General features: G+C 37.6%; 1 protein-coding gene across 1 annotated transcript in view; it reads left to right on the forward strand.

Annotated features, from left to right (window-relative positions):
• ITFG1 (integrin alpha FG-GAP repeat containing 1) overlaps window positions 1-21946 on the forward strand; it is a 69964-nt gene that overhangs the window by 46824 nt on the left and 1194 nt on the right. The window contains exons 11-17 of the mRNA XM_056500540.1: window positions 2308-2458; window positions 2697-2805; window positions 5385-5428; window positions 7255-7333; window positions 16432-16556; window positions 17431-17513; window positions 19097-19214. Coding sequence (XP_056356515.1) covers window positions 2308-2458; window positions 2697-2805; window positions 5385-5428; window positions 7255-7333; window positions 16432-16556; window positions 17431-17513; window positions 19097-19214 — 709 coding nt within the window. The remainder of the gene's footprint in view (window positions 1-2307; window positions 2459-2696; window positions 2806-5384; window positions 5429-7254; window positions 7334-16431; window positions 16557-17430; window positions 17514-19096; window positions 19215-21946) is intronic.

The following is a 21946-nucleotide window of genomic DNA, read 5'->3' on the forward strand; positions in this document are numbered from 1 at the left end:
TTCAGAGTTCTTGTGCTCTCTTGTAGCATTGAAGCTGAATGTTTGGTATTGACTGTTACACATCTGTAAAGCACTTTAGCATTGATTTTTTTTTTTTTTTTTTTTTTTTTTAGGTTTTAGCATTACAGAAGTGTCTGTCTTTATAGGCTTTCAAGAACATTGCTTTGTCATTTTAAAGATGCAGATAATTATCTTTGTTACAGGGAGATTCTTTGAGGGATTTTTGAGAGAGATTGCTGATGGGAAATCTTCAAAATTTTGTTCCAAATATTAGGTCATAAGCTTGCACTTATTTTTTACAGTATCTATCAGAAATGAAATATGGAAATAGATACTTTGATTCTAGGGCTCCCTGTGTATCACAGGCCTAAATCATAGAAGGATTCAACTGGCAGCTCACAGGCCAAATCCAGATGTCTCCCAGTAACAACCTGAGCAGCTGAGGAGGCAGAGAACAGCTGGTTCTCTCCCCTCTGCAGACAGGGCCAGCTACTCCCTGTTGCTGCAGCATGGTCTGCACAGCAACATTTCCTCCTCCTGGGCTGAGATGCAGCACGTGGGACAGGGATGCTACATCTGTGAATTAATTCATTTCCTCTACCAGAGAGCTCTCCCACAGTGCACTTCTTGGGTCTTCAGCATCTGCGTAGGGTTTGAGATTGCTTTTTTTTCTTCCTGCTGTTTGTCTTAATGTTTCTCTTGTAGCTACAGAGGGGTGAAGGAAAGTGGCATTTCTATACTCAGTGCCACTTTGATTAATGTTTTCCTTTTTTCTCAGTTGTAAGGAAAGAAAATAAAAAGGTTGCTGTAGTAAATAAGCTCCTTGTGCCTATCCATTTACATGGCTTCCAGTTTAGACTTCAGTAGTGTGCAGAGTATAATGCAGACCTGAGTCTTTCATCTTTTAATTATCATCTGAGTAATTTCTGACAATTTAAAAAAATCTGAACTGAAAGAGTCTTTGTAAAAATCTATCTGAATTTTAAAAAGCTATGCTGAGATGGAAAAGAGAAATTGAAACTATCTGCTTATTTCAGCTTGTCACCTTACCTTGAAGTTGGCTATTCTGATATGATACTTAGGTAATACATGAAATGAATGTGAGCACTTAAGAATTTCAAGTTGTGACTGAGTTCTCAGATACAGGTAATGCAGCACCTTAAATGTTGCAGATGACCTCATTTGCTTTTGGCCATACATTAATTCAGTGATTTGCCTAAGGAGAAGTGCCTGTGCATCCTGGATGCTGCTGAGACACAGAGCCCACCCCACTGTCCCCATACAGCCAGCAGCATGTTCAGGGTCACACTGAGGACATGGTTCTGGCACTTGCCCTGGGCTCTGACAGCTGAGCTGCCTTTACAGAACACTGCTCTGGCTCCTGGCTCTGCCCCCAGAAGGAGAGGAGGAAACTTCATCTGTTTCCATTGCTGAGGCAGTGAAGGATTCTAGCAGGCTCCCAGGGTACAAACCTGCCTGAAGAGTTGGATTGAGGTTGATGAAGTGTCAGATTTTCCCAGTTCAGAAGATTGGGGTTGGTGAAGTGTCAGGTTTTCCCAGTTCAGAAACACTGATCTGTTATCAGGGAGAGTGGGAGCCTTGTGTCTCCCACTGAGCCACAGATACCTATGGGATGCCCTTTCCATGGGAGATTTTTCTACACTATCCCTGGTACTCTGCTTGGTTCCTGTTTCTCGTTTAGTATCACACCTGTATTTTTGTGTTACGTGTCAGCAAGTGCCCAGCTTGGTTTGTCTTGCCCTATTTTTACTGCACTTTAGCATGTTGGGTTTTCTGTTTTGTATTTTGCTTGAAACAGTGGAAAACATACAAATAGAGATTTGATTTAAGCTCAAGTTTGCTCAAAACGTTCAGTGTGTAAGAAAAAGTACTACTGAAGCTGGGATGGGAAGAAGTTGTCAGGAAATAATGAAAAAGCATGGACATGTTTTAAATAGTGTTTAATCTGATGGACTGTGGAAAGGATTAAGGAAAATGGCAGATAAGTTCACTTGTACTTTTTTCAGAATAAAGTAAGGATATGTTCAGTCCTTTGACTGAATGGCTGTTACTCCTGTTGGTTTGGATTCATTTATTTAATGTTTTCATTGTTTTAAGTTGGGCATCACAGTGATTGTAATTCTACCTGTAAAGTTCACATAAGTACTTACAGATTTTTTAAGTACCCAGTGACTGCTTGCTGTGCTTTTATTACATTTAACTCCAGAGCACTTAAACTATCTTTTTAAATTTCTCCAATTTAGACATCTCAACTGTGTTTCTGTATTTTATATGTATGTTTTACAGCAATCAACAAGCATTTTTACTAGAAAATGTCCCGTGCAACAACGTCAGCTGCAAGAGCGTGCGGCGCATGTTCAAGGTGTTCTGGGAGCTCTCAGATCTCAATCAGATCAAGGATGCCGTGGTAGCAACCTTCTTTGACATCTATGAGGATGTAAGTACAGCTCCTCAGCCCAGCAAACAGGCTCTGGGTGTGGCTGTGCCTGTCCCTGCAGCCTTGGATTGTCCTGCCTAGCTGTGGATGGCCCTCTCCATCCCAATGGATTAGCATTATATTCATAATGTTTGAAATATATTAAAATAAATAGCAAAGGTATAAATTTTTCTGCTCAGCATTTTTTCCCAAGAGTAAATAAACATTCTAATGTAAACTTGGGATTTTCTTCCTCTAGGGGATCTTGGATATCATTGTGCTAAGCAAAGGCTACTCCAACAAGGACTTTGCTATCCATACATTGAAAAATAACTTTGAAGCAGATGCCTATTTTGTAAAAGTTATTGGTAAGTTATCAATGCATAATAAAGTCAAAATGGGATATTGATAATAATGTGAATATTTGAGCCTTTGCCTATGAAAACATTTTGGTAATGTTCTGTACCTCTGCCATAGCAAGTCTCCTTTGCTGGAGTTCATGTGGGAATGATGCAGACTTGCCTTCAAAAGGGTTTGATTTCATTTCAGGGACTCCTGGCATGGTGTGTTTTGCTTACACTGCATGATCTGTTCTGAGGGTCACTTTGCATCCCTGGGGGAGTCAGCCAAAACCACGTGGCATGAACCACACCTTACCCTGAGAGCACAGAGTGGCCATGAACATGGCCAGGGTGTGTGAATTAATGAGAGCTGGTTTAAAAGGCTTGAGTTAGATTACAATAACTCATCATTAGATTTTTAAACTGCATGTCCTGCTGTGCACTTCAACTGCAAAGGTGTTGAGTTTTGAGCTCATTTCTTGTCTGTCTTGCTTGATTTTTTGAGAATGAGTGAAAAATGAGGCTGTATGGGAACCTATGAAGAGAAAGCTCACTAGCAATAACTAGAGCTTCACCCTCAAAAACTGTATTTGCCTTCATGTTACTTAAATGCATCCAAACCTCTAAAGCACACATTCTGCACATCATAAGAGAACAGAACTGCAGCTACTGCTGGGGGCTGATGCAATTATTGCTTTGTCCACAGCCTGAGCTCTGTTCTCATCGTGATAGTGTTTAATCATTTATCATGTTGATGGAAGCCTTCTTTTAAATAATACCATATAACTGTAGTATAATTCATAAAAGCATGCAGAAAATCCTCTGGAAAAATCTTACTCTTCACAAAGCCATACCAGAATTATAATTGTGTGATATTTTAATGGGGAAGGGAGTAATTTGCATCATGGTTTTTGATTCGCTCTGTGTAAATCTATCTTAAAAACTGGGGCAAGCCTTTTCTTAGCACCCTTTTAGGGTGTGAGTATTTTTGCATAAAAACCCAGGAAATGGGAATTAATGAGTGTCTAAAAATATTTTTACAGTGATTCAGGGAAAAGTATTTCTAACAAAATGTGCTTTGTGTGAGTTAGTGTATCAATAAATGCATTGTGTTCACTTATTTGGCACATGGACAATGAGAACAGCTTTGCTCATTATAACTGATGTCAAATGTGCTTGGCCAGGTAATTTGTTCTAGGAGTGAAACTGAACAGCAAATTTCAGTGTGCCCTTTTGCATAAAAATGGGAAGAGTTGGGTTCACTTGCATACTCACCTATGTGTAACAGATAAACTTAAAGTTGTAGCATTAAAAGCCTATTTGTAGGTGTATATAGTCTTCAAATTCTGCTTTGCCACACATATTTTTCTTAACTTCAGATATTGGGGAGGTTTGGACTATATAAAATATTACATCTTACTGTATATAGAAATTTCAACATTTTGAAATCACAAGCGAAAAATGATAATTTAGGAGTCTTGACAGTTGTTAATCTTTACACACACATTATTAGAAAACTTCCTTGACTAGAGCAGTGCCATTTCTGACTCACATAGGGAGTGATTTCTAATTAGACTGTGAGGATCCTACATGAACCTTTCATTATTTCCCTGGTCCCAAACATTTTGTACCCTTACCTCAATGGACCCTTAAAGAAGACAGAAAATGCTTTAAGAAACTTCTGGTGGTTAGGATGACCTGCCCTCAAATCTGCTGCAAATCTTCATTTTCTGTGTGCCATGCTTGCTTTGGCATACCATAATTCATGAAGAAGTAATGTTTTTCCCTGGCTTCAGTACCTGGTGTGCATCCTCCTCCAACCCATAACCATTACTGACCTGCTGCTCAACCAAACTGTTGTCATTAGAAGTCCAAATTTTGGATCAGAATGGACCTTAGATTATTGTATGTGTGTGGGTTTTGTTGTTTTGTTCTAATACTCAGTGTGACAGGATGTCCTGGCTTACAGAACAGATGGCTTACACTGTCCCTCATTTAGGTTTTTAACAGAGATTTCTGAATGTAACTGATTTTTCAAACTAGTAAGTTTTAAACAATTAATTGGAACAACTGTCACAGGCTTTAGATATTAATTAGCATTATATACACCTGCTTATAATACTTTTGAATTAATAGAATAAATCAGTAATGAGATTTTTGCTTGTTACAGCTTTTGTGAATTGCTTTAAACCTAGTTCCAAAATGGTGCCTTGTATAGAAGGAAGAGCCTTTATCTTTTTATCAATTAAAACAGTGAAGCTGAATCTCTGCCAGTATTTTAGATGGTTAGAAATTAAGAATAATGAATGAAAAGTGTAGTTCACTGCTTTAAAAATGTTTTAATTTGGAATTTTTCTATCTGGCAAATCTGTCTTTTTGAAGCTGGTTAACCAATGAGGTGGGGTAAAACAGTGATGAATTTCTGCCAAATATGCTTCCAACAGATAAGGAAATGTTATACATTACCATAAATCACAGAAATTATATTTTTTTTGTTGTTTTTTAATGGCTACCTGACACTATCAGTAGACTTTATCAGATTTCAAAGGTGGTGCTTCAAAGGTGTTTTGTGAACACAAACACAAGCTCACTTTTTGTTCTTGCAGTTCTCAGCGGCCTCTGTTCTAATGACTGTCCTCGGAAAATAACAGTAAGTGTAACTATGGCTTTATTTAGTATTTACCTTCAAATAAGCTGAAGTTTAATTATACCAAAAACTCTCAACATATTTAAAGAGTTATTGACTGGAAGAATGTGTAATCTAAATCATGACTGGCCAACTACTGCTTCTGTGAGATCCATAACTTTGGGCAGCTGCTGCTCGCAGTTGGAATCCATTGAGTGATTGCAGGAGCTTTGTTACCCCACACTGGGGGCTGGGATATACCAGAGACAAGAGGAACTTGGGTGCCCGAACTGTGAATTGTGCCAAGTCTTGGTGGGCACTTAGAAACTGCCTGAGGGGCAGATGCTGCCGCTTCTGGGCCAAACTCCAGCAGTGGGCACAGCCAAGGACAGAAGTGCACTGGGCTCTGATGATTCTGCAGACAGCCATACACATGTCCTGCTCTCTGTTTAGATTATTTTATTTGTCTCCAGAGACCTGCAACTCACTCATCAAACTGCCAATTAGCAAATTATTTAGCAATGTTCACAGTGAAAGTTGGCCTGGAAGAGGAACTTGGAGGAATTGGAGGTAGCAGTAGCACCTCAGCTCTGCAAAAATTTTACATTTAATTTTGACTTGAAAATAGAAAATGCTTCAAATGGGGCTAATCTTTGCTTCAAGCCTTTTTTGAGACATGGAGTTTAATTTCTGTTATAAAATAATGAGGTTTGAAAGTATCATTAACTTAATTACAAAAATTGCAGGTTTAAAAAGCAAATCTTCACAGCAGATGTTGGTGAAAATTTCATTAGCGAGATCACTGAAACACTATTGCCTCCATTGTAATAGGAGTTCTCTGACAGAAAGTAACATAAGGTGCATTATGCCAGAGCACAGCTTTGTAGCACCAAAAAAAATTAAATTTCACCTTATTCACTCATCTTTCATAGATCTGAATTAGCATCACCTTTGTGGTCTCCTTAGTTTTCATTCTAATCAGTTATTATTTTCAGGCTTTGATCTCATCTGTCATTATCACTTACTCTTGTGGTTTAAACTTAGTACTTTTTGAGGCATGGTGTGAAACATGTCATCATCTCTTTTAGTGTTCTTTCTGTAACTTACTTGAAAGCTCTCTATTTGATTTGATGCCCTAATATCAGCTTGAATTCAGCATTAGGAAAAAAAAAAAGGAACAATTCCTTTAAAATCTGTTCATGTAGTTGTCTCTCATCCTTTCTCTTCCCCACCCTTTCATACTTACGTGCATTGGTTATGGTTCATCACTGAGTAATGCACAACTTCCTTGGATGCTTATTTTTCCTCATGACTGTACTTTGATGTTTAAGTACTTTTTTTTTTCTCAAGAAAATTTGCTTAAAATAGGTATCAATACTTCACAAGTAACTGTTCAATCACTTCAATTAATTAAATGAAACACCGCTAAATAATGGTAGAAAAGACAGAATTTGTGTAGTAGTTTTCAATTCAGGAATACCATCAAGATAGTGCATTCTCTTAGTATCAAATGAGTTTTGCTTTTTCAGAACATGTAGTTATTTCTTTGAATTTTGGGGGGCTTTTTACTTCACTTCTAGCTTCCAAGGAAACATGAAACGTTTTGCCAGAGGATTGAACAGTATTGCTTTCTTCATGAGAAACTAAACATTACATAGCCAACTGATTACTGTGATTTTGAAGATTGACTTCCACATAATTGTATGACCAAAACAGTTGCAATATTTTTAAGTTAAAATATAAAAAATTAATTATTAATGTAAAAACATTTTTCTTCAGTTTACTGTCTAATTGCATTTTTTTTTCTGTTCCTAAAATGTTCCTGCCTTTTTCTTTGGTTTTTATTGTAGCCCTTTGGAGTTAATCAGCCTGGTCCTTATATCATGTACACCACTGTAGATGCAAATGGGTACCTGAAAAATGGGTCAGGTAAGAGAAACTCACTGTGGGAACACTCAAGGCACAGTCTGTGTTTGTGCTTCTATGTGCAACCTGAGGAGTTGGAAAGGTGGCAGAGGGAAATGGGAATGGTTTCAATGGTGCCTTCAGTTTACAATGCCAAACCCCCCAACGTTTTCTTCTTTACAGATTGCATTTTTATTTCAAACATTGCAATTGCATTATTTTTTCATTTGTCCTGTGCCAGTTGGGTTTGAACAGTTGGCTGTAGCAAAAAATTGTTGGGTAAAATATCATCAGTTGGTGAAACAGCGTAAGCTCCTAATTGCTTCCTAAGCAATTATGTATTGAGAAACAACAGTGGCCTTGAAATACCTAAATACAATCCTAGTAGCCAGATGACAAAGGATCAGGATAATATTCAGGACACACAGGATGTATGTATCTGGACTTGTTCACTACAACTGGCAGCTAACAAAATAAATTCTGAGTAGCCTGAGGAAGCTGGAGAGGCAGTGCCTGTGTCCTTTCAGGTAATGAAGGAACTGCAGGATATCAATCATTAGGTAACAGGGTCAAAATCAAGGGGAAGGGCTGCTTGGTGAAACTTTTATTGTAAATAAAGCTTTAATGGCCTGAGATGGGGCAGGTGCCACAGTTTGCAGGCATCCAAAAACAAAGCAGCCAAAAAGAATCATCCATTAGGCTGTGATCCAAGCAGTGCCTGATGTTAGAATATCCTGGGGTTTATGCTGCCTTCCTGGGTGTGGACTGGTGGCTCCTAGAAAACGCAGGAGACAATAAATCACAAAGTGATTTATTAGTCTCATTTATGACTGGTAATCTTAGGACTATAATGGAGTCATTTCTTTCTTAGCAAAAATCCCAAACTCATAAATTGAAGATGATCACTAAGTGCAGTCATCTGTGTCTGTCACTCCAATCTCATTTCAAATTAAACTCAGATTTTTAAGAGTGCTTCCAGTAGTTCACTGGGAAGATTATATTCTTCTAAGTGTATAACACTAACTTAAATAAAAGTAATAATTTAGTGGGGGGAAATGCTGACATGTAGGGGTCCTGAGTCAATCTGAGTCACTGGCAATGCTTTCACCACCTGATAAAAATTAAAGAGAAAGAAGATCTCCTGAAATACAAACCAGATAGCTGCAAAAATATACCTTGATACTCTTGATACATTTTATTCTAAGCATGTTTGTACATGCTTAAATAAAGACATTTTGCTAACTCTGTGTCATGGAACAATGCACAGATCTTACAAGTGTATGATAAAACTAGCTTAAAATTTGGACCTATTTTATGTATCATTTTACTTTTTTCTGTCTCTCCCAAGAACAAAAGCAAATGCATTTTTCTTAAACATTTTTTTTAGGGTTTGCTGAGTTTCATTTGTTGTGGCTTTGTTGGTTTTTTCTTTGCTTCTGTTTGGGAGGGGGGCTAGTTCTTCTAGAAATGCAATGTTTTTATGATTTACTCTAAGAAACAAATGTGAAACATGTGATTTAATACTGCTATATTCCCTTCACAGCTACCATATTTACAATAATAAAACCTAACAGAGTCCAGGCATGATGAATTTCCTTTTCTGTTCTGACATTATGAAATAACAGTAATGAATTCCAAGTGCATTTATGACCCCAGCAGTGTTGCTACAGGGAATTTTCTAATGCTGTCTTTGATCAGTTTCTCAACACTAATAAGTTAATAGATTTTTTTGAGTCTGTATAATTCGTGCAAGAACTTTTGAATGTCATGTTTTCTGAGGGTATTAACATTACATTTGTAGCTAGATTTTCTTCTCTTGCAAGTGTTATGTGTAAGATTCAGTAAATGTTCTAACTAGAATCACTGGTCTACAGATTGTTGTCTGGAAAAACAGCCCATTCCATCACAATCATCTCTATTTGACTTTCAGGAAATCATCAAGCAATATTCCTTATGTGTACTGGTAGCCAGTACCAAACCCACATGGCATTTTTGGGCCATGTATAAACCTACAAAATATCATTTCCACATTAAGTTTTTATTAGTATAGCATCCATATGCTATTTTAAAACTAATTTTCATCAACTTATTTGCCTTCCTTATATAGTATTATGGGGCAATCTGTATTTGAAGCTTTTAATTATCTGAAAGGAGTAATGAGCTAATCAAAATTTTAAAATAATTAATCCCCTTCCCAAGAAGTAACATGAATAAAAACTTAGTTCTTTTTCTGATGAAAACAAAACTTACCATTCCTTTTCGTGTCCCCCTCCAAAGTCAGCTGCTGTTATTTATTGTTCTTGTGGCTGTGCTCAGGGGGGGAACAGGCTGGACCACTGTAAGCAATCACCCTAAGTTATCCCTCCAGCCCTGGATTTAAGTAAATCATAGAGGACTCAAAGTACCATGGCCCCCACTCTGCTTCTCAGCTCCTAAATTCTGCAGGACTTTACTTGCGAGTTGTGGCATCTTTTATGTAGGCAATATTCATGCAAAGAAAAAAATAAAAAGGCCCATATGGCTGTCCTTATCTAATTCATTTTAAGGTTCTTTGATCTGCCAAGCCTTAACTACAGGAAATTTGCATAATTATGAGGGTTTTCTTAAAAACATTGTTAGAATTGTTCTGTCTCCTATTAACATTCCAGTATGTTGTTAAAAGATAGCAGAATAATAATTAGCATGTATTCTGTGCTTTTACTTTCACATTGCTCAATTCACTAGTAATCTTACAAGAAATACTGTTAAATTAGCTACAAAGAATAGCAATTGCCAACATGGGCATTAGAATGAAGAAGTTCAGGGCCCTACATCTGCAGTTAATACCTCCGAAGACCTTCTCTTCCTGAGAGGAAAATCAACTGCAACAGCTTCTTCAAATATTTAAGGAATTTCATGCTTGAGATAGACCAAGTCCAGTGTAAATCCAGAAGTACACAAACTTAAATTTAAGTCATGCTTTCTGATCCATTCCTGCAAACCTGCATTCTCCTTTTCTTTTGGAGTTATTGTTTTTAAGGAGATCCCACAGTTAAGTGTGTGTGTGAGATGGGAATTGCAGCTCTACATATACATTTCCAGGCTTTTATTGGAGAATATCTTCTGTGTTTCAGCCTGTGCTATGCATATCTGAGTTTTCTCTCCTGAAGTAAAAATGTGCTGATAGAGTTTGAAATAAATAGGCTCATACTTTCAGCTTGTGTCTACCAAACATATTAATTCCAGAACAAGTGGCAGTAAATATCTCAGGTTTCCTCAAAGCTCTATATCTATTGGAAGATGATAAGAGTAGCTTCACTGAATGGCTCATGTGGATCAATTCATAATTTGTTTAAACATCTGTATGAGTGAAGCTGTGTGGACTGATGGCCTTTGCAGCTCTCATTCCAGAGCTCTTTCATTTTGCTGCTCTTGCTTTGTTTTTTTTAAGCCTTCCATGGCAGAATGACCTTTCACATGCTGTGAAGTCGTGCCCTTCTGGTTTTTTGAAATCTGCTTACTCTTCCCTGTTGTTGCATTGAGTTCTCCTGCTGTTTAACTAAATTGAATTGTGAGGTGAACACAAATGTCTAGCAGCTATTATAGTAGTGAATTTAAACATAAACATTGCAATATATACCAGAGAAAAAGCAAAATAAGCTTATTTTCAATGGCCATTTGACACTGCAAGGTTCATTGTGTCAGATTCAACTACACAGAAAGAAGAGTGTATTCATGGAACAAGCTGGAATAATTTAATAACTGAATAGCTGTATTCAATGAGAGGGTTTTTCTGTTTTCTGTAGGTTTGAATAGCCTTCTAGTATGTTTTTCTGCATAACTCTCTTTTGTTTAGAAAAATTATTTAAACTTGTAATATTGCAATATTACCAAACCTTGGATAGTTGGGCATTACAAATGACACAGCTTCCCCCTACCAATATGATAACCCTATTGTTTGAGGGGTTTTTAAGTTACCAGTTTTACTTCTATAATTTTATGGTGTAAAGGTATTTTTCATAAAAATACATATTCTCATAAAAATGCATCAGGTTTGGAGTTTGGGCTTGCAGAAGTGTCCCAAGTGTTGGCAGCACTGCAATCATTAGTGTCCAAGTCCCAAGAGTGCACTTTGAATTCCCTTCCCCATGTTATTTCTGGTACTCCAGAAGCAGGTATTGCAGAAAAGGTTGAGAGGTGAAGCTGTGAACTGCATTAATCTGGAATTTCCTATTAGGGGGACTAAGGAAAAGAGGCAACCAGCTGGGGAAAACAGGGAGACACCCCCAGCCCTTTAAAAAATGAAGTTACCATTACATATTTTCAGCAGAAAAAGAACTCTTTGACCATTACTTTTTTTTTTTTTTTTCCAACCAGTGACCCCCAAAGGCAGTATGAAAGGAATTGAAGTAAAACTTTCAGCTAAAGCCAAGCAAATCAATTTCTCCAGCTATTTATAAAGCTTCCAAGTTTGAAGTTGTCAGGTTTTTGTTAGATTGGGTTTTTGTCCTGAAAGCTTCTTTGTAAATTCTTAGGCATATTCCATGCTTTTCATTACTATCAGTTACATTTTCCCTTTCTCTTGCAGTAAGTGGTTCTGGCATATTTTCAAATAAAATAAGGAGCTGCCAGCTTTAAAAAATTGGGAAATACTCAGTGCAATTTATCCCAGTGCTGGTAATGGCTGCAGAGTTAAAATCACTGCAGTGTTCCAGCTGTGCAGAGAAGGGATGCACGGTCACTGTGTGATTGCACCCAAATCTTCAGCTGCCTTTGTCCTGTTCCAGATGTTGCCTGGCTGTTGTTTCCAGCTATGCAGCAATCCATGCAACCTCTGCATGGCAGGTTTTGGATTAATTTTTACTTTTTCTAGGATGCATATGTTTGTCTAATCCATATAAAAGAAATCATTCATATGCTGACCTCTGTGCTCAGGTAGGTGATGGTACAGAAGAATTTACATGCAAGTCTGAGACTAAAAGATACACCTTTGGAATCCTAAATAGTATTATTGGATTTTGAATTACACAGAATGGCCTTTAATTGGCTAATTAAATGCAAATAATATTTTGTTAGGAAAAGCATAATAAAAAAAAAATATAAGGAATGCTTCAGGAAGCCACAAGTTTAAAATCAGATTTTCCATTAGTCTTTCAGTTCTGTGTAGTGATCTTGCACGTTCTGCTCTGTTATTTCACAAAATAAGTTTATTTAAACTGACTCAACACTATCAGTATTGTGCATCTATTTCTGTAGGTTCAATGAGGCTCTCCCTAAATCCAGTCCCACGTGTTGTCAGTGCTGTTTAAACAAAAGAAGGTATTGCTTTTACATATAACTGCAACCACTTTCCCCTCAAAGTTAAATTCTTCAGCCTGAAATAAGTTGTTGAGGACATTCCATTCAGCCCAGGGGAGAACAGGCTACCCTTGAGCTTTCAGCAAGTTTACATCAGAGTAATGGAAACAGAAGGGAAATGACTTAATTCAGGTATAAAAGAACAAGTGCTAGATGTGTCACAGACCACACATGGGTCTGGTTTTCAGACAAGACTTCAGAAAGGTTAATGGTATGAATTGCTTCCAATTTTATATGCCAGACTTCAGAGGTAAGGGGATTGATTCCAAAAGGTCCAGAATGGTTTCTGAATATCAAACTCTGCAAAATCTTCTGAGGTTTGGCTGCCCAACATCATTAGCTTTTTCTAACAAATTTGATCTCCAATAGGCTGAAACCACTTAAAACCGTCTCCTGAAATGTTGAGGATTTTACTCTGCCCCAGATTTTTTTAAGCAATAAACTTAATGATTTTTTATTTAAAGCAAGAATTTATATACCGCCACTAATACCAATACCACAGTCCATGATATCTGTGTGCTTTGATATGGCATTTTTGAAACCAGAAGCTTAAGGCAAAAGACAAAGTACTAAAAAAGTCTTAAAAGTAGTATTAAAAAGAAATGTATAGCATGATCAGGAGAAGGTGTTTTTAATTCTTGTTTATAATAACAGTTCTACTGATAAGGTAAAACAAACTCTGAAGCAACAGCCGCTTCCTTTATCTTGCCTACGCTGACTTCCAAAAACCTAAAGAACAATTTAAATGAGAAGTAAATCCCACTTTGCTCCTTGAAGATGCAAAACTGTTCTCGTATTTTCTTGGAACATGTAGAAAGCTGTTTCCAGTAGTTTTATAAGAGGGCAAATTGCTATGGTTGCTATTTAAATTAAATTGGAAATACTTTCATAAGTAAATTAATTACCAGTGACTGAGAACTTCAGATAATGTCAGTAAACTGTTGACAGTACTCTCTGTTATTTCTCTCTTTATTTTTCATCTTGGTTTGGGGCTTTTGTGTTTCTCAGCTGAGCAGTTGTCATTCTTAATTACTTGGTTGCAATTTTAAGTGGAACTTTTCAGTGAGCATCAGAGAGAATTTATGATAGATATAGGGTGAGGAAAGCAAGGAGGAGTCTCAAAGCTTTCATGTGCTTAGTCACCTTTAGTAAACTGGAACCTTCTACATGCTATCCTCCTGCTTAGCTAATACCTCCCCATTTTAAAGGCAAATAAAAAAATAAGTATGTGCACATTTCTGCCTACTGTGTAGAAGAAAACATTCCTTTCTGACCTTTGCAAATGTTCTATTTACATCCTGAAGCGTAAGATTTCATTATCCTTATCTTAGTAGGCATAAGAACCAGCGTTAGTAGCCATGAAATTATTCAGTGCTTTAAGAATTCTAGCTGCAGTATGTGACTCTCTAACCTCTTTAAGGCTGACTGCACACAGTATATGACATTTTCTTTTATTCTCTTTAATTTAGTTGACATTCATTTCATTTGTAAGATGAAAGAAAAAAGCAAGATCTTAGTTGCAGTCTTCTCATGATCCTAAATATTTCACTCAAAAGTAATTCTAAAAGCTTTTCAATGTTACAACAGTACCTTGTTCTTTTGGGGAAAGTCCTTCACCATTCAGCATTAGTGAAACAAATTCTAAAAAAAAATCTTTTTCATGTTGCAGCATGATCAAGTAACACATCTGGTTTCTGTAGCCAAGTCAAACTTAATACACCCACCTTTGTACTTGTATGTTGGTAACTGGAGGTTTCAGATATTACATAATTCAATAATTACTCCCATTTTAGATTTGGATGTTGACACCTGGAGATTGAGCCAAGTTTAGCCAAGATCATGTTAGGGAAGTCAGTGGCAAGGTAGGGAGAGACTCAGGACTCAAATCTTACGTTGTCCTATCCTGTGTTATTTCAACTTACTGGAAAAATCCCTGTTATTAAAGAGAAAAGCTGCTCAGTGAGTGTTTTGTGCCACATCTTCTGTAATTGAGAAACCTACCTAACAATGGGCACAGTACACCTTGTCCTCACAACAGAGAACTGAAAGTGCAAATCCAACTTAAGTCATGTGTTTGCTCATTACATGGTCCTGCATGGGGAAAAATAAATCTAAAATGCATATAGTCTTTAGGAAGACCATTACAGTTTCTTTTTGCTTAATAAAAAGATAATTGTGTCAAGCTGATCTTTTAGCTCTCAGTTGATATTTATCTTGCTTTTTAAAATAAAATTGTTATAGCTAAACCCACAATAATACAGAATATTTACCTCCTGATTAAACAAGCCTATTTCAAAACATGCCTGACAGTACATGGCTCTTCCTCAGGAGCTGGTAGGGGAAGGGAGGTTCACAAAACAGAACCATGAAGTAATCAATGTAATGAGCAGGGGTTCAGAAGCACCAGCCTGCAGTACTGGGGGTAGTTTGTCCCCAGAGGAGCATACAAGAGCTGGAGCTGCTTCTGGAAGTGGATGTTGTGTCTTTGCTATGCCTTGGTGAAGTGCTGCTGTGTTGTGGCCAATTGCACTTCAGGGCATCTTCAGGAGCCAGGAATGGGAGGGTGGGTTTGGTTTTTCTTGAAAGGATATTTGGCTTTGCCAAAGAAGTGGTGGTGGTGAGTTAGGAGTTCTTCCTGCCCCTGTGTTTACCACAGATATGCAGAATGTTGTGTCACCAGTCAGGCCACAGCTGGTGGGCTGAGGTAAAGTGCTGCCTCCTGAATCGAGTCTTGGATGTGCAGAGGTACAAAGGAGCTGGCTGTAAATTCATTATAAAATAGGGATTGCTGTTCTTCAATTTACATTCTGCTGCATTTTGTTGTTTAACTTCAAATTTGCAGTTTCAGACATCATCTGTTAGGGATCAAAGCTGAGAGAAATCTGATGGTCTACAAATACTAACTAAATCACATCCTTGTGAAAAGCTGTTTCTGTTGGTCACAGAAATCCATTTGTGGTTGTCAAGTGTCCCTTGCACTCATTCCTGTTAATGTGATGAAGGCTGATTTCACTGTGCTGCTTCTGAAGTGCTGATTCCTGCTGTGGAAGCAGCTCACTTGCTAAGAGAACAAAGAACCCACATGGGAACTGAATCTCTTGGCCAGAAACTAAACAATTAGAGGATTTTTTTATTTAAATGGAATACCTGGATAATTTGGAAATGGGATGCCAGTGAACTTGTTGATAACTGCAACACTTGTCTGTTCTCCCACTGCCTTTTCAGGAAACCAAGAAGCTTATTTTCCACCCACAGTTTTTCCTATAATTATTATTAACTTGTGAGCACTGCAATCCTGTTTTTTGTTAAATTAATTTATTCTTTGAAAATTAGTTCATGAGAATTTACTTAACTAATTTTGTGACACAGTAGTAATTACAGACCAGTACTGACAAGAATTAAAGTGGACCTTCACATGTTGAGTCTGATCTTGTAAATCAGTGGGGCACTAATCTTATTAAAAAATGCAGATAGTTGATTTCTTCTCAACTTGTAACAAATAATGGAGATTTGAGTAGGGATGGTACTCAAAAGAATTGTCTTACCTAAAAATGTGTAGTATTTAAGTTCTTCTCCAAGTGAGTGTTCCCAAGTAGTTTGGAAATGTGGGATTAAGCCTTTAAGAATTAAGTAATCATGCAATTAGTGAAAATTTTTAAACATTTTTATTACTGACTGGGAAGTGTGTACTTGTGTAACAAGTTGGTAGTTTGGGGATTGGTTGATTGATTGAGGGTTTTTTTCCCTAAAATGCCTCCTTGGGTCTCCTTTCTGTTTCCCTGCAGCTGGCCAGCTCAGCCAGTCAGCACACTACGCTCTGCAGCTGCCCTACAACGTGCTGGGCTTGGGCCGCAGCGCCAACTTCCTCGACCACCTGTACGTTGGCATCCCTCGGCCCTTAGGAGAAAAGGTTGGTTGGCATTTAAGGTTGGCAAGCTAATTATTTATGGTGCTAGCTTTCCTAAGAGACTTTGGATGGAAATACTGCTGGGACACTTTTTTATTTTATTTTTTGAAGTAAGAATCTTAAAGAAGTAAGTTTGCATACAGAAAGGTTTGCCCAAAAGAACAAGTTTGCCCAGTTTTTGGGGGGGTTGTAAAAGCTCTGAAGCCAAAATAAAACAAAAGATGACTGAAGTTGTCTGTAAATGTTAGCACAAGTATTCAGTGTTTGTTTGTTGGGCAAATGGGTATGAGGTCTGAGGGTCTAATTATTCTGGACTTCAATAGTTGCAGGGCATTCCCAGAGTTGCTCTGGCCAGGCTGGGGCTCATGTAATCCCTTCTGCTTTGGTGATAAAAGCATGGGCAGTGACATGGTGGGGGGAGATTACTGTGATTCTCAAATCTTCACATGAAACATAAAAGTGGGGTCCTCACCATTTTCAGTCTTTAAAGATCTGGTGGTACTACTTTGAAAAGTGAGGTACTCAAATGGACCAAATTCTGATTTGGATAATGGTTTTGCCTGCCTCCTTTATAGAATCAGTTCTTTTCTTCTTTCCCTATTATGTTGTTGCTTTATACTTTTAAAGCAGATGCTGTGTTTCATGTCAGCAATAGCTGTTTTGCTTTCTGCTTTTGGGGAGTGGGTTTTAAAGCATTTTGAAGCTTTTAGAGTAGCAGGTTTATACAAAGATAGAGGGATTAATCACTTATATTTAAAAGGTTTTTTTAAACCCACAGCTTTTTTATTTCTCCTTTGGTATGTTTCAGCAGAGAATTTCTTTGCTTGTCAGGATGTTGGTTTGTTAGGAATTGACACAGCCTTTGTTTTTCTTTCAGTCCATAAGAAAACAAGAATGGACAGCTATCATACCAAACTCCCAGCTTATAGTCATTCCCTATCCTCACAATGTTCCTCGAAGGTAATGTCATCATTTGAATTTGCACTTCCCAAAATTACATTAATACACAGTGTAAATTAGGCATTATGTGTATGTTTAGAAATGGTTATTTATATAGAAACTTACTGAAGAGCAAGAGCAGGGGGTCAGTGCTGAGCTGGAGCTGAAAATGCTGCTCAGGTATTTACACAGCCTCTCAGATGGTGCCCATAAACAATCAAAACCTATTACCAGCTCAGACAAACAATCAAAATGTATTACCAGCTCCACTCCTGTAAATAATAACATACTTGCTAGATTTAACATCCTCAGTGACAAATTACAAGCATGGTAATGGCTGAATTAAGCATTTTTGTTTCACCAAACATGCAATTTCTGTCTGGTTCTATAGAAAAGCTTTGCTTCAGCCCTTCTGAATGTAGTAGTTATTGCTACAGGAATGAATGTTTCCCTCTAAGTAAAGGTGAATGGGTTGGTTGCAGAGAGCTTGAACATGGAATTCACTTTGCAATTAAAATATTTCTCCCAGAAAGAGAGCATGTTTCTCTTTTTGCTATTAGAGAAAACATTAGTCAAATATTCCAGCTGCGTTTTGCCGCTTGATCTACCAGTGAGGTCAGTTGCATTTATCATGCAGAAATGATTCTGACATCAGTTCAGCAGTTAATTTTACTAGAGAACAAATAACAGTGGAGAAGTGGTGTGCTGCTTGAGTTGCTAATTAACAACCACAGAAATAACATCTGCCAGATGCAAATGTAGTTACAGTATTTAAAGGTATGTGTAGTGCTAAACAGTTTCTGTTATCATATCCTTAAACTATTTTTACTTTCATATAAAGTGGGTTTATGGACACTGTAGAATAACAGAGGATGGAATTCCCAAAAGAAATCAGATTTCATAATAAAAGCTTAATTCTTTCTTAACGTAGGTATGTGATTTCCTGAGAGGCCTCAACATAGAGCCTGCTGCTGACAGCTTTCCCATGATAGGAAACTTGTACAAGAAGGGGTTCCCCAGGCCTCAGGACCTCACATGATTTGAGGGATGTTTTCCAGAAGCCCTAAAATGCTTAATTTTGTGGGTCTTCTTCCATAATCAACTGCTTATGTTGTCTGGAGCTGCAGGTGTCCCTGGGTAAATTTCAAAAAAAGAGAACTGGACCCATGAGCCTGCCTGAGAGGAGCTCCTCATGTGGTGGAAAAATCTTCCAGGGTTATTTTCCCCTGCTGCTCCATGTCCCCAGGCCCCAGGCATTCCTTTGAAAGGCTTCCTTTTGCATTTTACTTTGTCCTAGGCAAGGGCAGGAGATAAATCTCCTAATGAGAAAAAACTCATTCCCTGAGGATATCCACAGCATTCATGAAAAGCTAAACAGAAATTGTACTTAGACATGGCATTGCTTGAAAATCATTACATTAAGCCATATATTTCCAAGTAAACATCATTAAGCTTCAGTCTCTAAGTAGAGCTGCTCATTTCTCTAGACCAGCTTGTCACCTGTCTTACCCTAAGAGGTTCTTTTCATCTTTGTAAGTAAAATATGTTTCCTGCTTCTTAATGAAGGGTATTAATGTTTCCTTGGATTTTCTTCTTTTGTATAGCTGGAGTGCCAAGCTGTATTTGACCCCAAGTAACATTGTACTGCTAACAGCTATAGCCTTAATTGGTGTCTGTGTTTTCATCCTGGCAATAATTGGCATATTACACTGGCAAGAAAAGGTAAGCTAATTTACTAGAATATTTTCTATGTATTTTCTATGCTATTTAACACTCCCTAATATTTTACAGACCTGTACATTGGGGTTTTCTTTTTACATTTTTCTGCAGTATAATAATGTCTGACACAGATTGAATTAAGTTGCAAAAGGTGTTGTTATTATTAAATTCACTATTTACCACAAGTTCAAAAATATTTTTATGTAAGCTTTAAGACACTTAAGCTTGTCCATGTTGCTCTTCATTTCCTTCTTTCCATTAAGCTATTATTTTCAGCTTAAGCAAGCCATCTTTGTTTCATATCTAAGCTTTCCATTTTGCAGTTTTAAGGAGAGCTGTTATGGAAAATGGAACATGAACTCAGTTTACTTATCTCGAGTTCTGCTGGTAATCTAAAAATAAGGAGAAAGTCTTTTTTGTGTATCTCTTTTCACTGACATTAACATTCAGGAACATGTAGGGAGTCAATCATGCACATTGGCTGCTTTGCTCTGTGGGTCTGAATTGTACATGCAGGGTATAGAAATCCATTTATTTGAAGAAGCACTTTGAAAGGGGCCTTTCATGTCACAAAAGAAATGCATTCCCATTTTTCTAAACTTTGCTCAGTTCACAATCATACCCAACTGGCAGAGTTGCCAATAAATGTTACTACATACCCAAACCATAATCTTAGCTGTCAGATGAAATTACTGCACATTCTGACATGGTAGAACTGTTTGTTTTTGTGCTTGTGGAAATAAAATGACCTTGTTAAACATTCAGATAAGCTTTGCACGCTTCATATTTAAATGTTATTTGTCAGTCTTCACTCTTCAAAATGTTAAATACAGTCTCCAACTAATAATAAAGCTGGAAATCAAAACACAAAGCAAAGAAATACAAAGTTTCTCATGGCTGTCATTAGCATGTCCTGCTGTACCAAGAAAGCACTGCTCACTGGTAGCTCAGGGCTGGGCACTGCCTGGGTTTAATTCTCTGTCCAACATATCTTTAGCAAACAAGAGTAGCAAACAAGAACAGGTATTTGGACTTTGAGTTGGGCAAGGATTACCTACGTATAATTCCATCTGGAGAAATGGAGATTTAGGGGCAGCATTCAAAACAGTTTTTATACAACAATTCAATTTTATACAATAATTCAAGCGTTGTAGTGTAAGGAAGGACTCAGCCCAGAGTGAGTGCTTTTAAAGCTGTGGTTAAGTCCCAGGTGTGTGTGCATGAAGTGGTGTATTGGTTATATTGTAAACTCATTTCCAATTCTGCCAGCACAAAATAGGCCCAAATATTTGGACAAATTGTGTGTATTTTCAGAGCATTGTATAAACATTTGTTAATTCCTATATTCTTCCTATGGATTTTTACCTTCCCAATGTTTAGAAGTGGTTGAGATACTGAACAAATAAGAATGTTCACCAAGGCTGTGTTGTGCATCACTGACATGTTTGAAGTTAAACTCCAAAGTTCTTTGTTTCTAAGCTTGTTCTTAGTTTACTGTCTCACCAATCCTCTTCTAAAAATACTGTCCTGGCTAAATGCCTTTCCCTTGCAGATCTCTGGGGTACATGTAGCAAAGAAAGGAAGGGAAAATGAACTGGCACTTAAAATCTTTTCTTTCCCTCAGAGGATGTATGTGTCTGTAAGCTGCAGCATTTTATTCAGCAGTTTAAATAAATGCTGATAAATAGGAGCAGGAGCCCTTTGTCTATAGTAGTTCTTGCACACTCATCTACCAGCCAGGTATTGGAGTACTGAAATAACTGTAGGGTTTAGGGTTAGGTGTTGTTCTGTCTTGCCTTAGAAATTTGAATGTGTTGAAGAAAAAAGCCTTTGAAATCTCAGTTACTAGATTTTAGTTTTCATCTAATGGAATAGAAATTGAGGAAGAATTGACACCATTATTCATCTTACAACAAATACCATCTTGCTACATTTGCTACAGCCCTCAATAGTGCTTATTCTCATTCTTGAGAACTTGCTTTGGGGTCATGAGGCCAGTCATGAAAACTGCACAGTCATGGAAATACTGCTGGAGAGGGTTTGCTGGGTCCAGCAGAGTATCAGTTACTGTCAAATTTGAAGCAATAATTTTTTCAGGAAGCATACAAGAAATGGAGTGGAAATGGTTTTCTAAGTGACACTATGAAATTTGGTGGAATGTGACAAGCATTTCAGTGTAGGAAAGAGTGTGCCACTCCTTCCTTCCCACCCCTTTTTTGAATCCAGAATACTACTGACACTGATAAAGTCCCTGCCAAAAAAGCCAGACTGATATATCTTAAACCTCACTGACAGCTCTGCTGCTGCTCCAGAATGCAGTAAAATCCATATTTAATCCAATGGAGTTGCTATCACACATAAACATTGTGTAATGAGGAAATGTTTGGCCTTGAGCCAAAGCAGATGACAAACTCTCATGGCAGAAGATGGGCACCGATTTCTGCCACAATTGTTGTGTATTTTTATCAACTGAGACACAGTTCTGAATGCCCACGCAGCACCTACTGGAGAGGCTTTTCTTCATTTTACTCCCTAAAAAAAAATTAAAAAGAAAGGAAGAACATGGGTCTGTGCAAACTGAAAAGCATTTCAGTCTGCTTTGCCAAATTCTCCCATGCTGGGATTTACACATATTCTCTTTCATGGCACAAGCACAAGTTTGCACTGTGTGTTCAGGAATCCTTGAAGAAATGCTTCCATCCTCTGTTAAGTGCCGTAGCACACAGGAGGAGATG

This window comes from Oenanthe melanoleuca, chromosome 11 (assembly GCF_029582105.1).
Source record: "Oenanthe melanoleuca isolate GR-GAL-2019-014 chromosome 11, OMel1.0, whole genome shotgun sequence".
In the NCBI taxonomy this organism is placed as follows: domain Eukaryota; kingdom Metazoa; phylum Chordata; class Aves; order Passeriformes; family Muscicapidae; genus Oenanthe; species Oenanthe melanoleuca.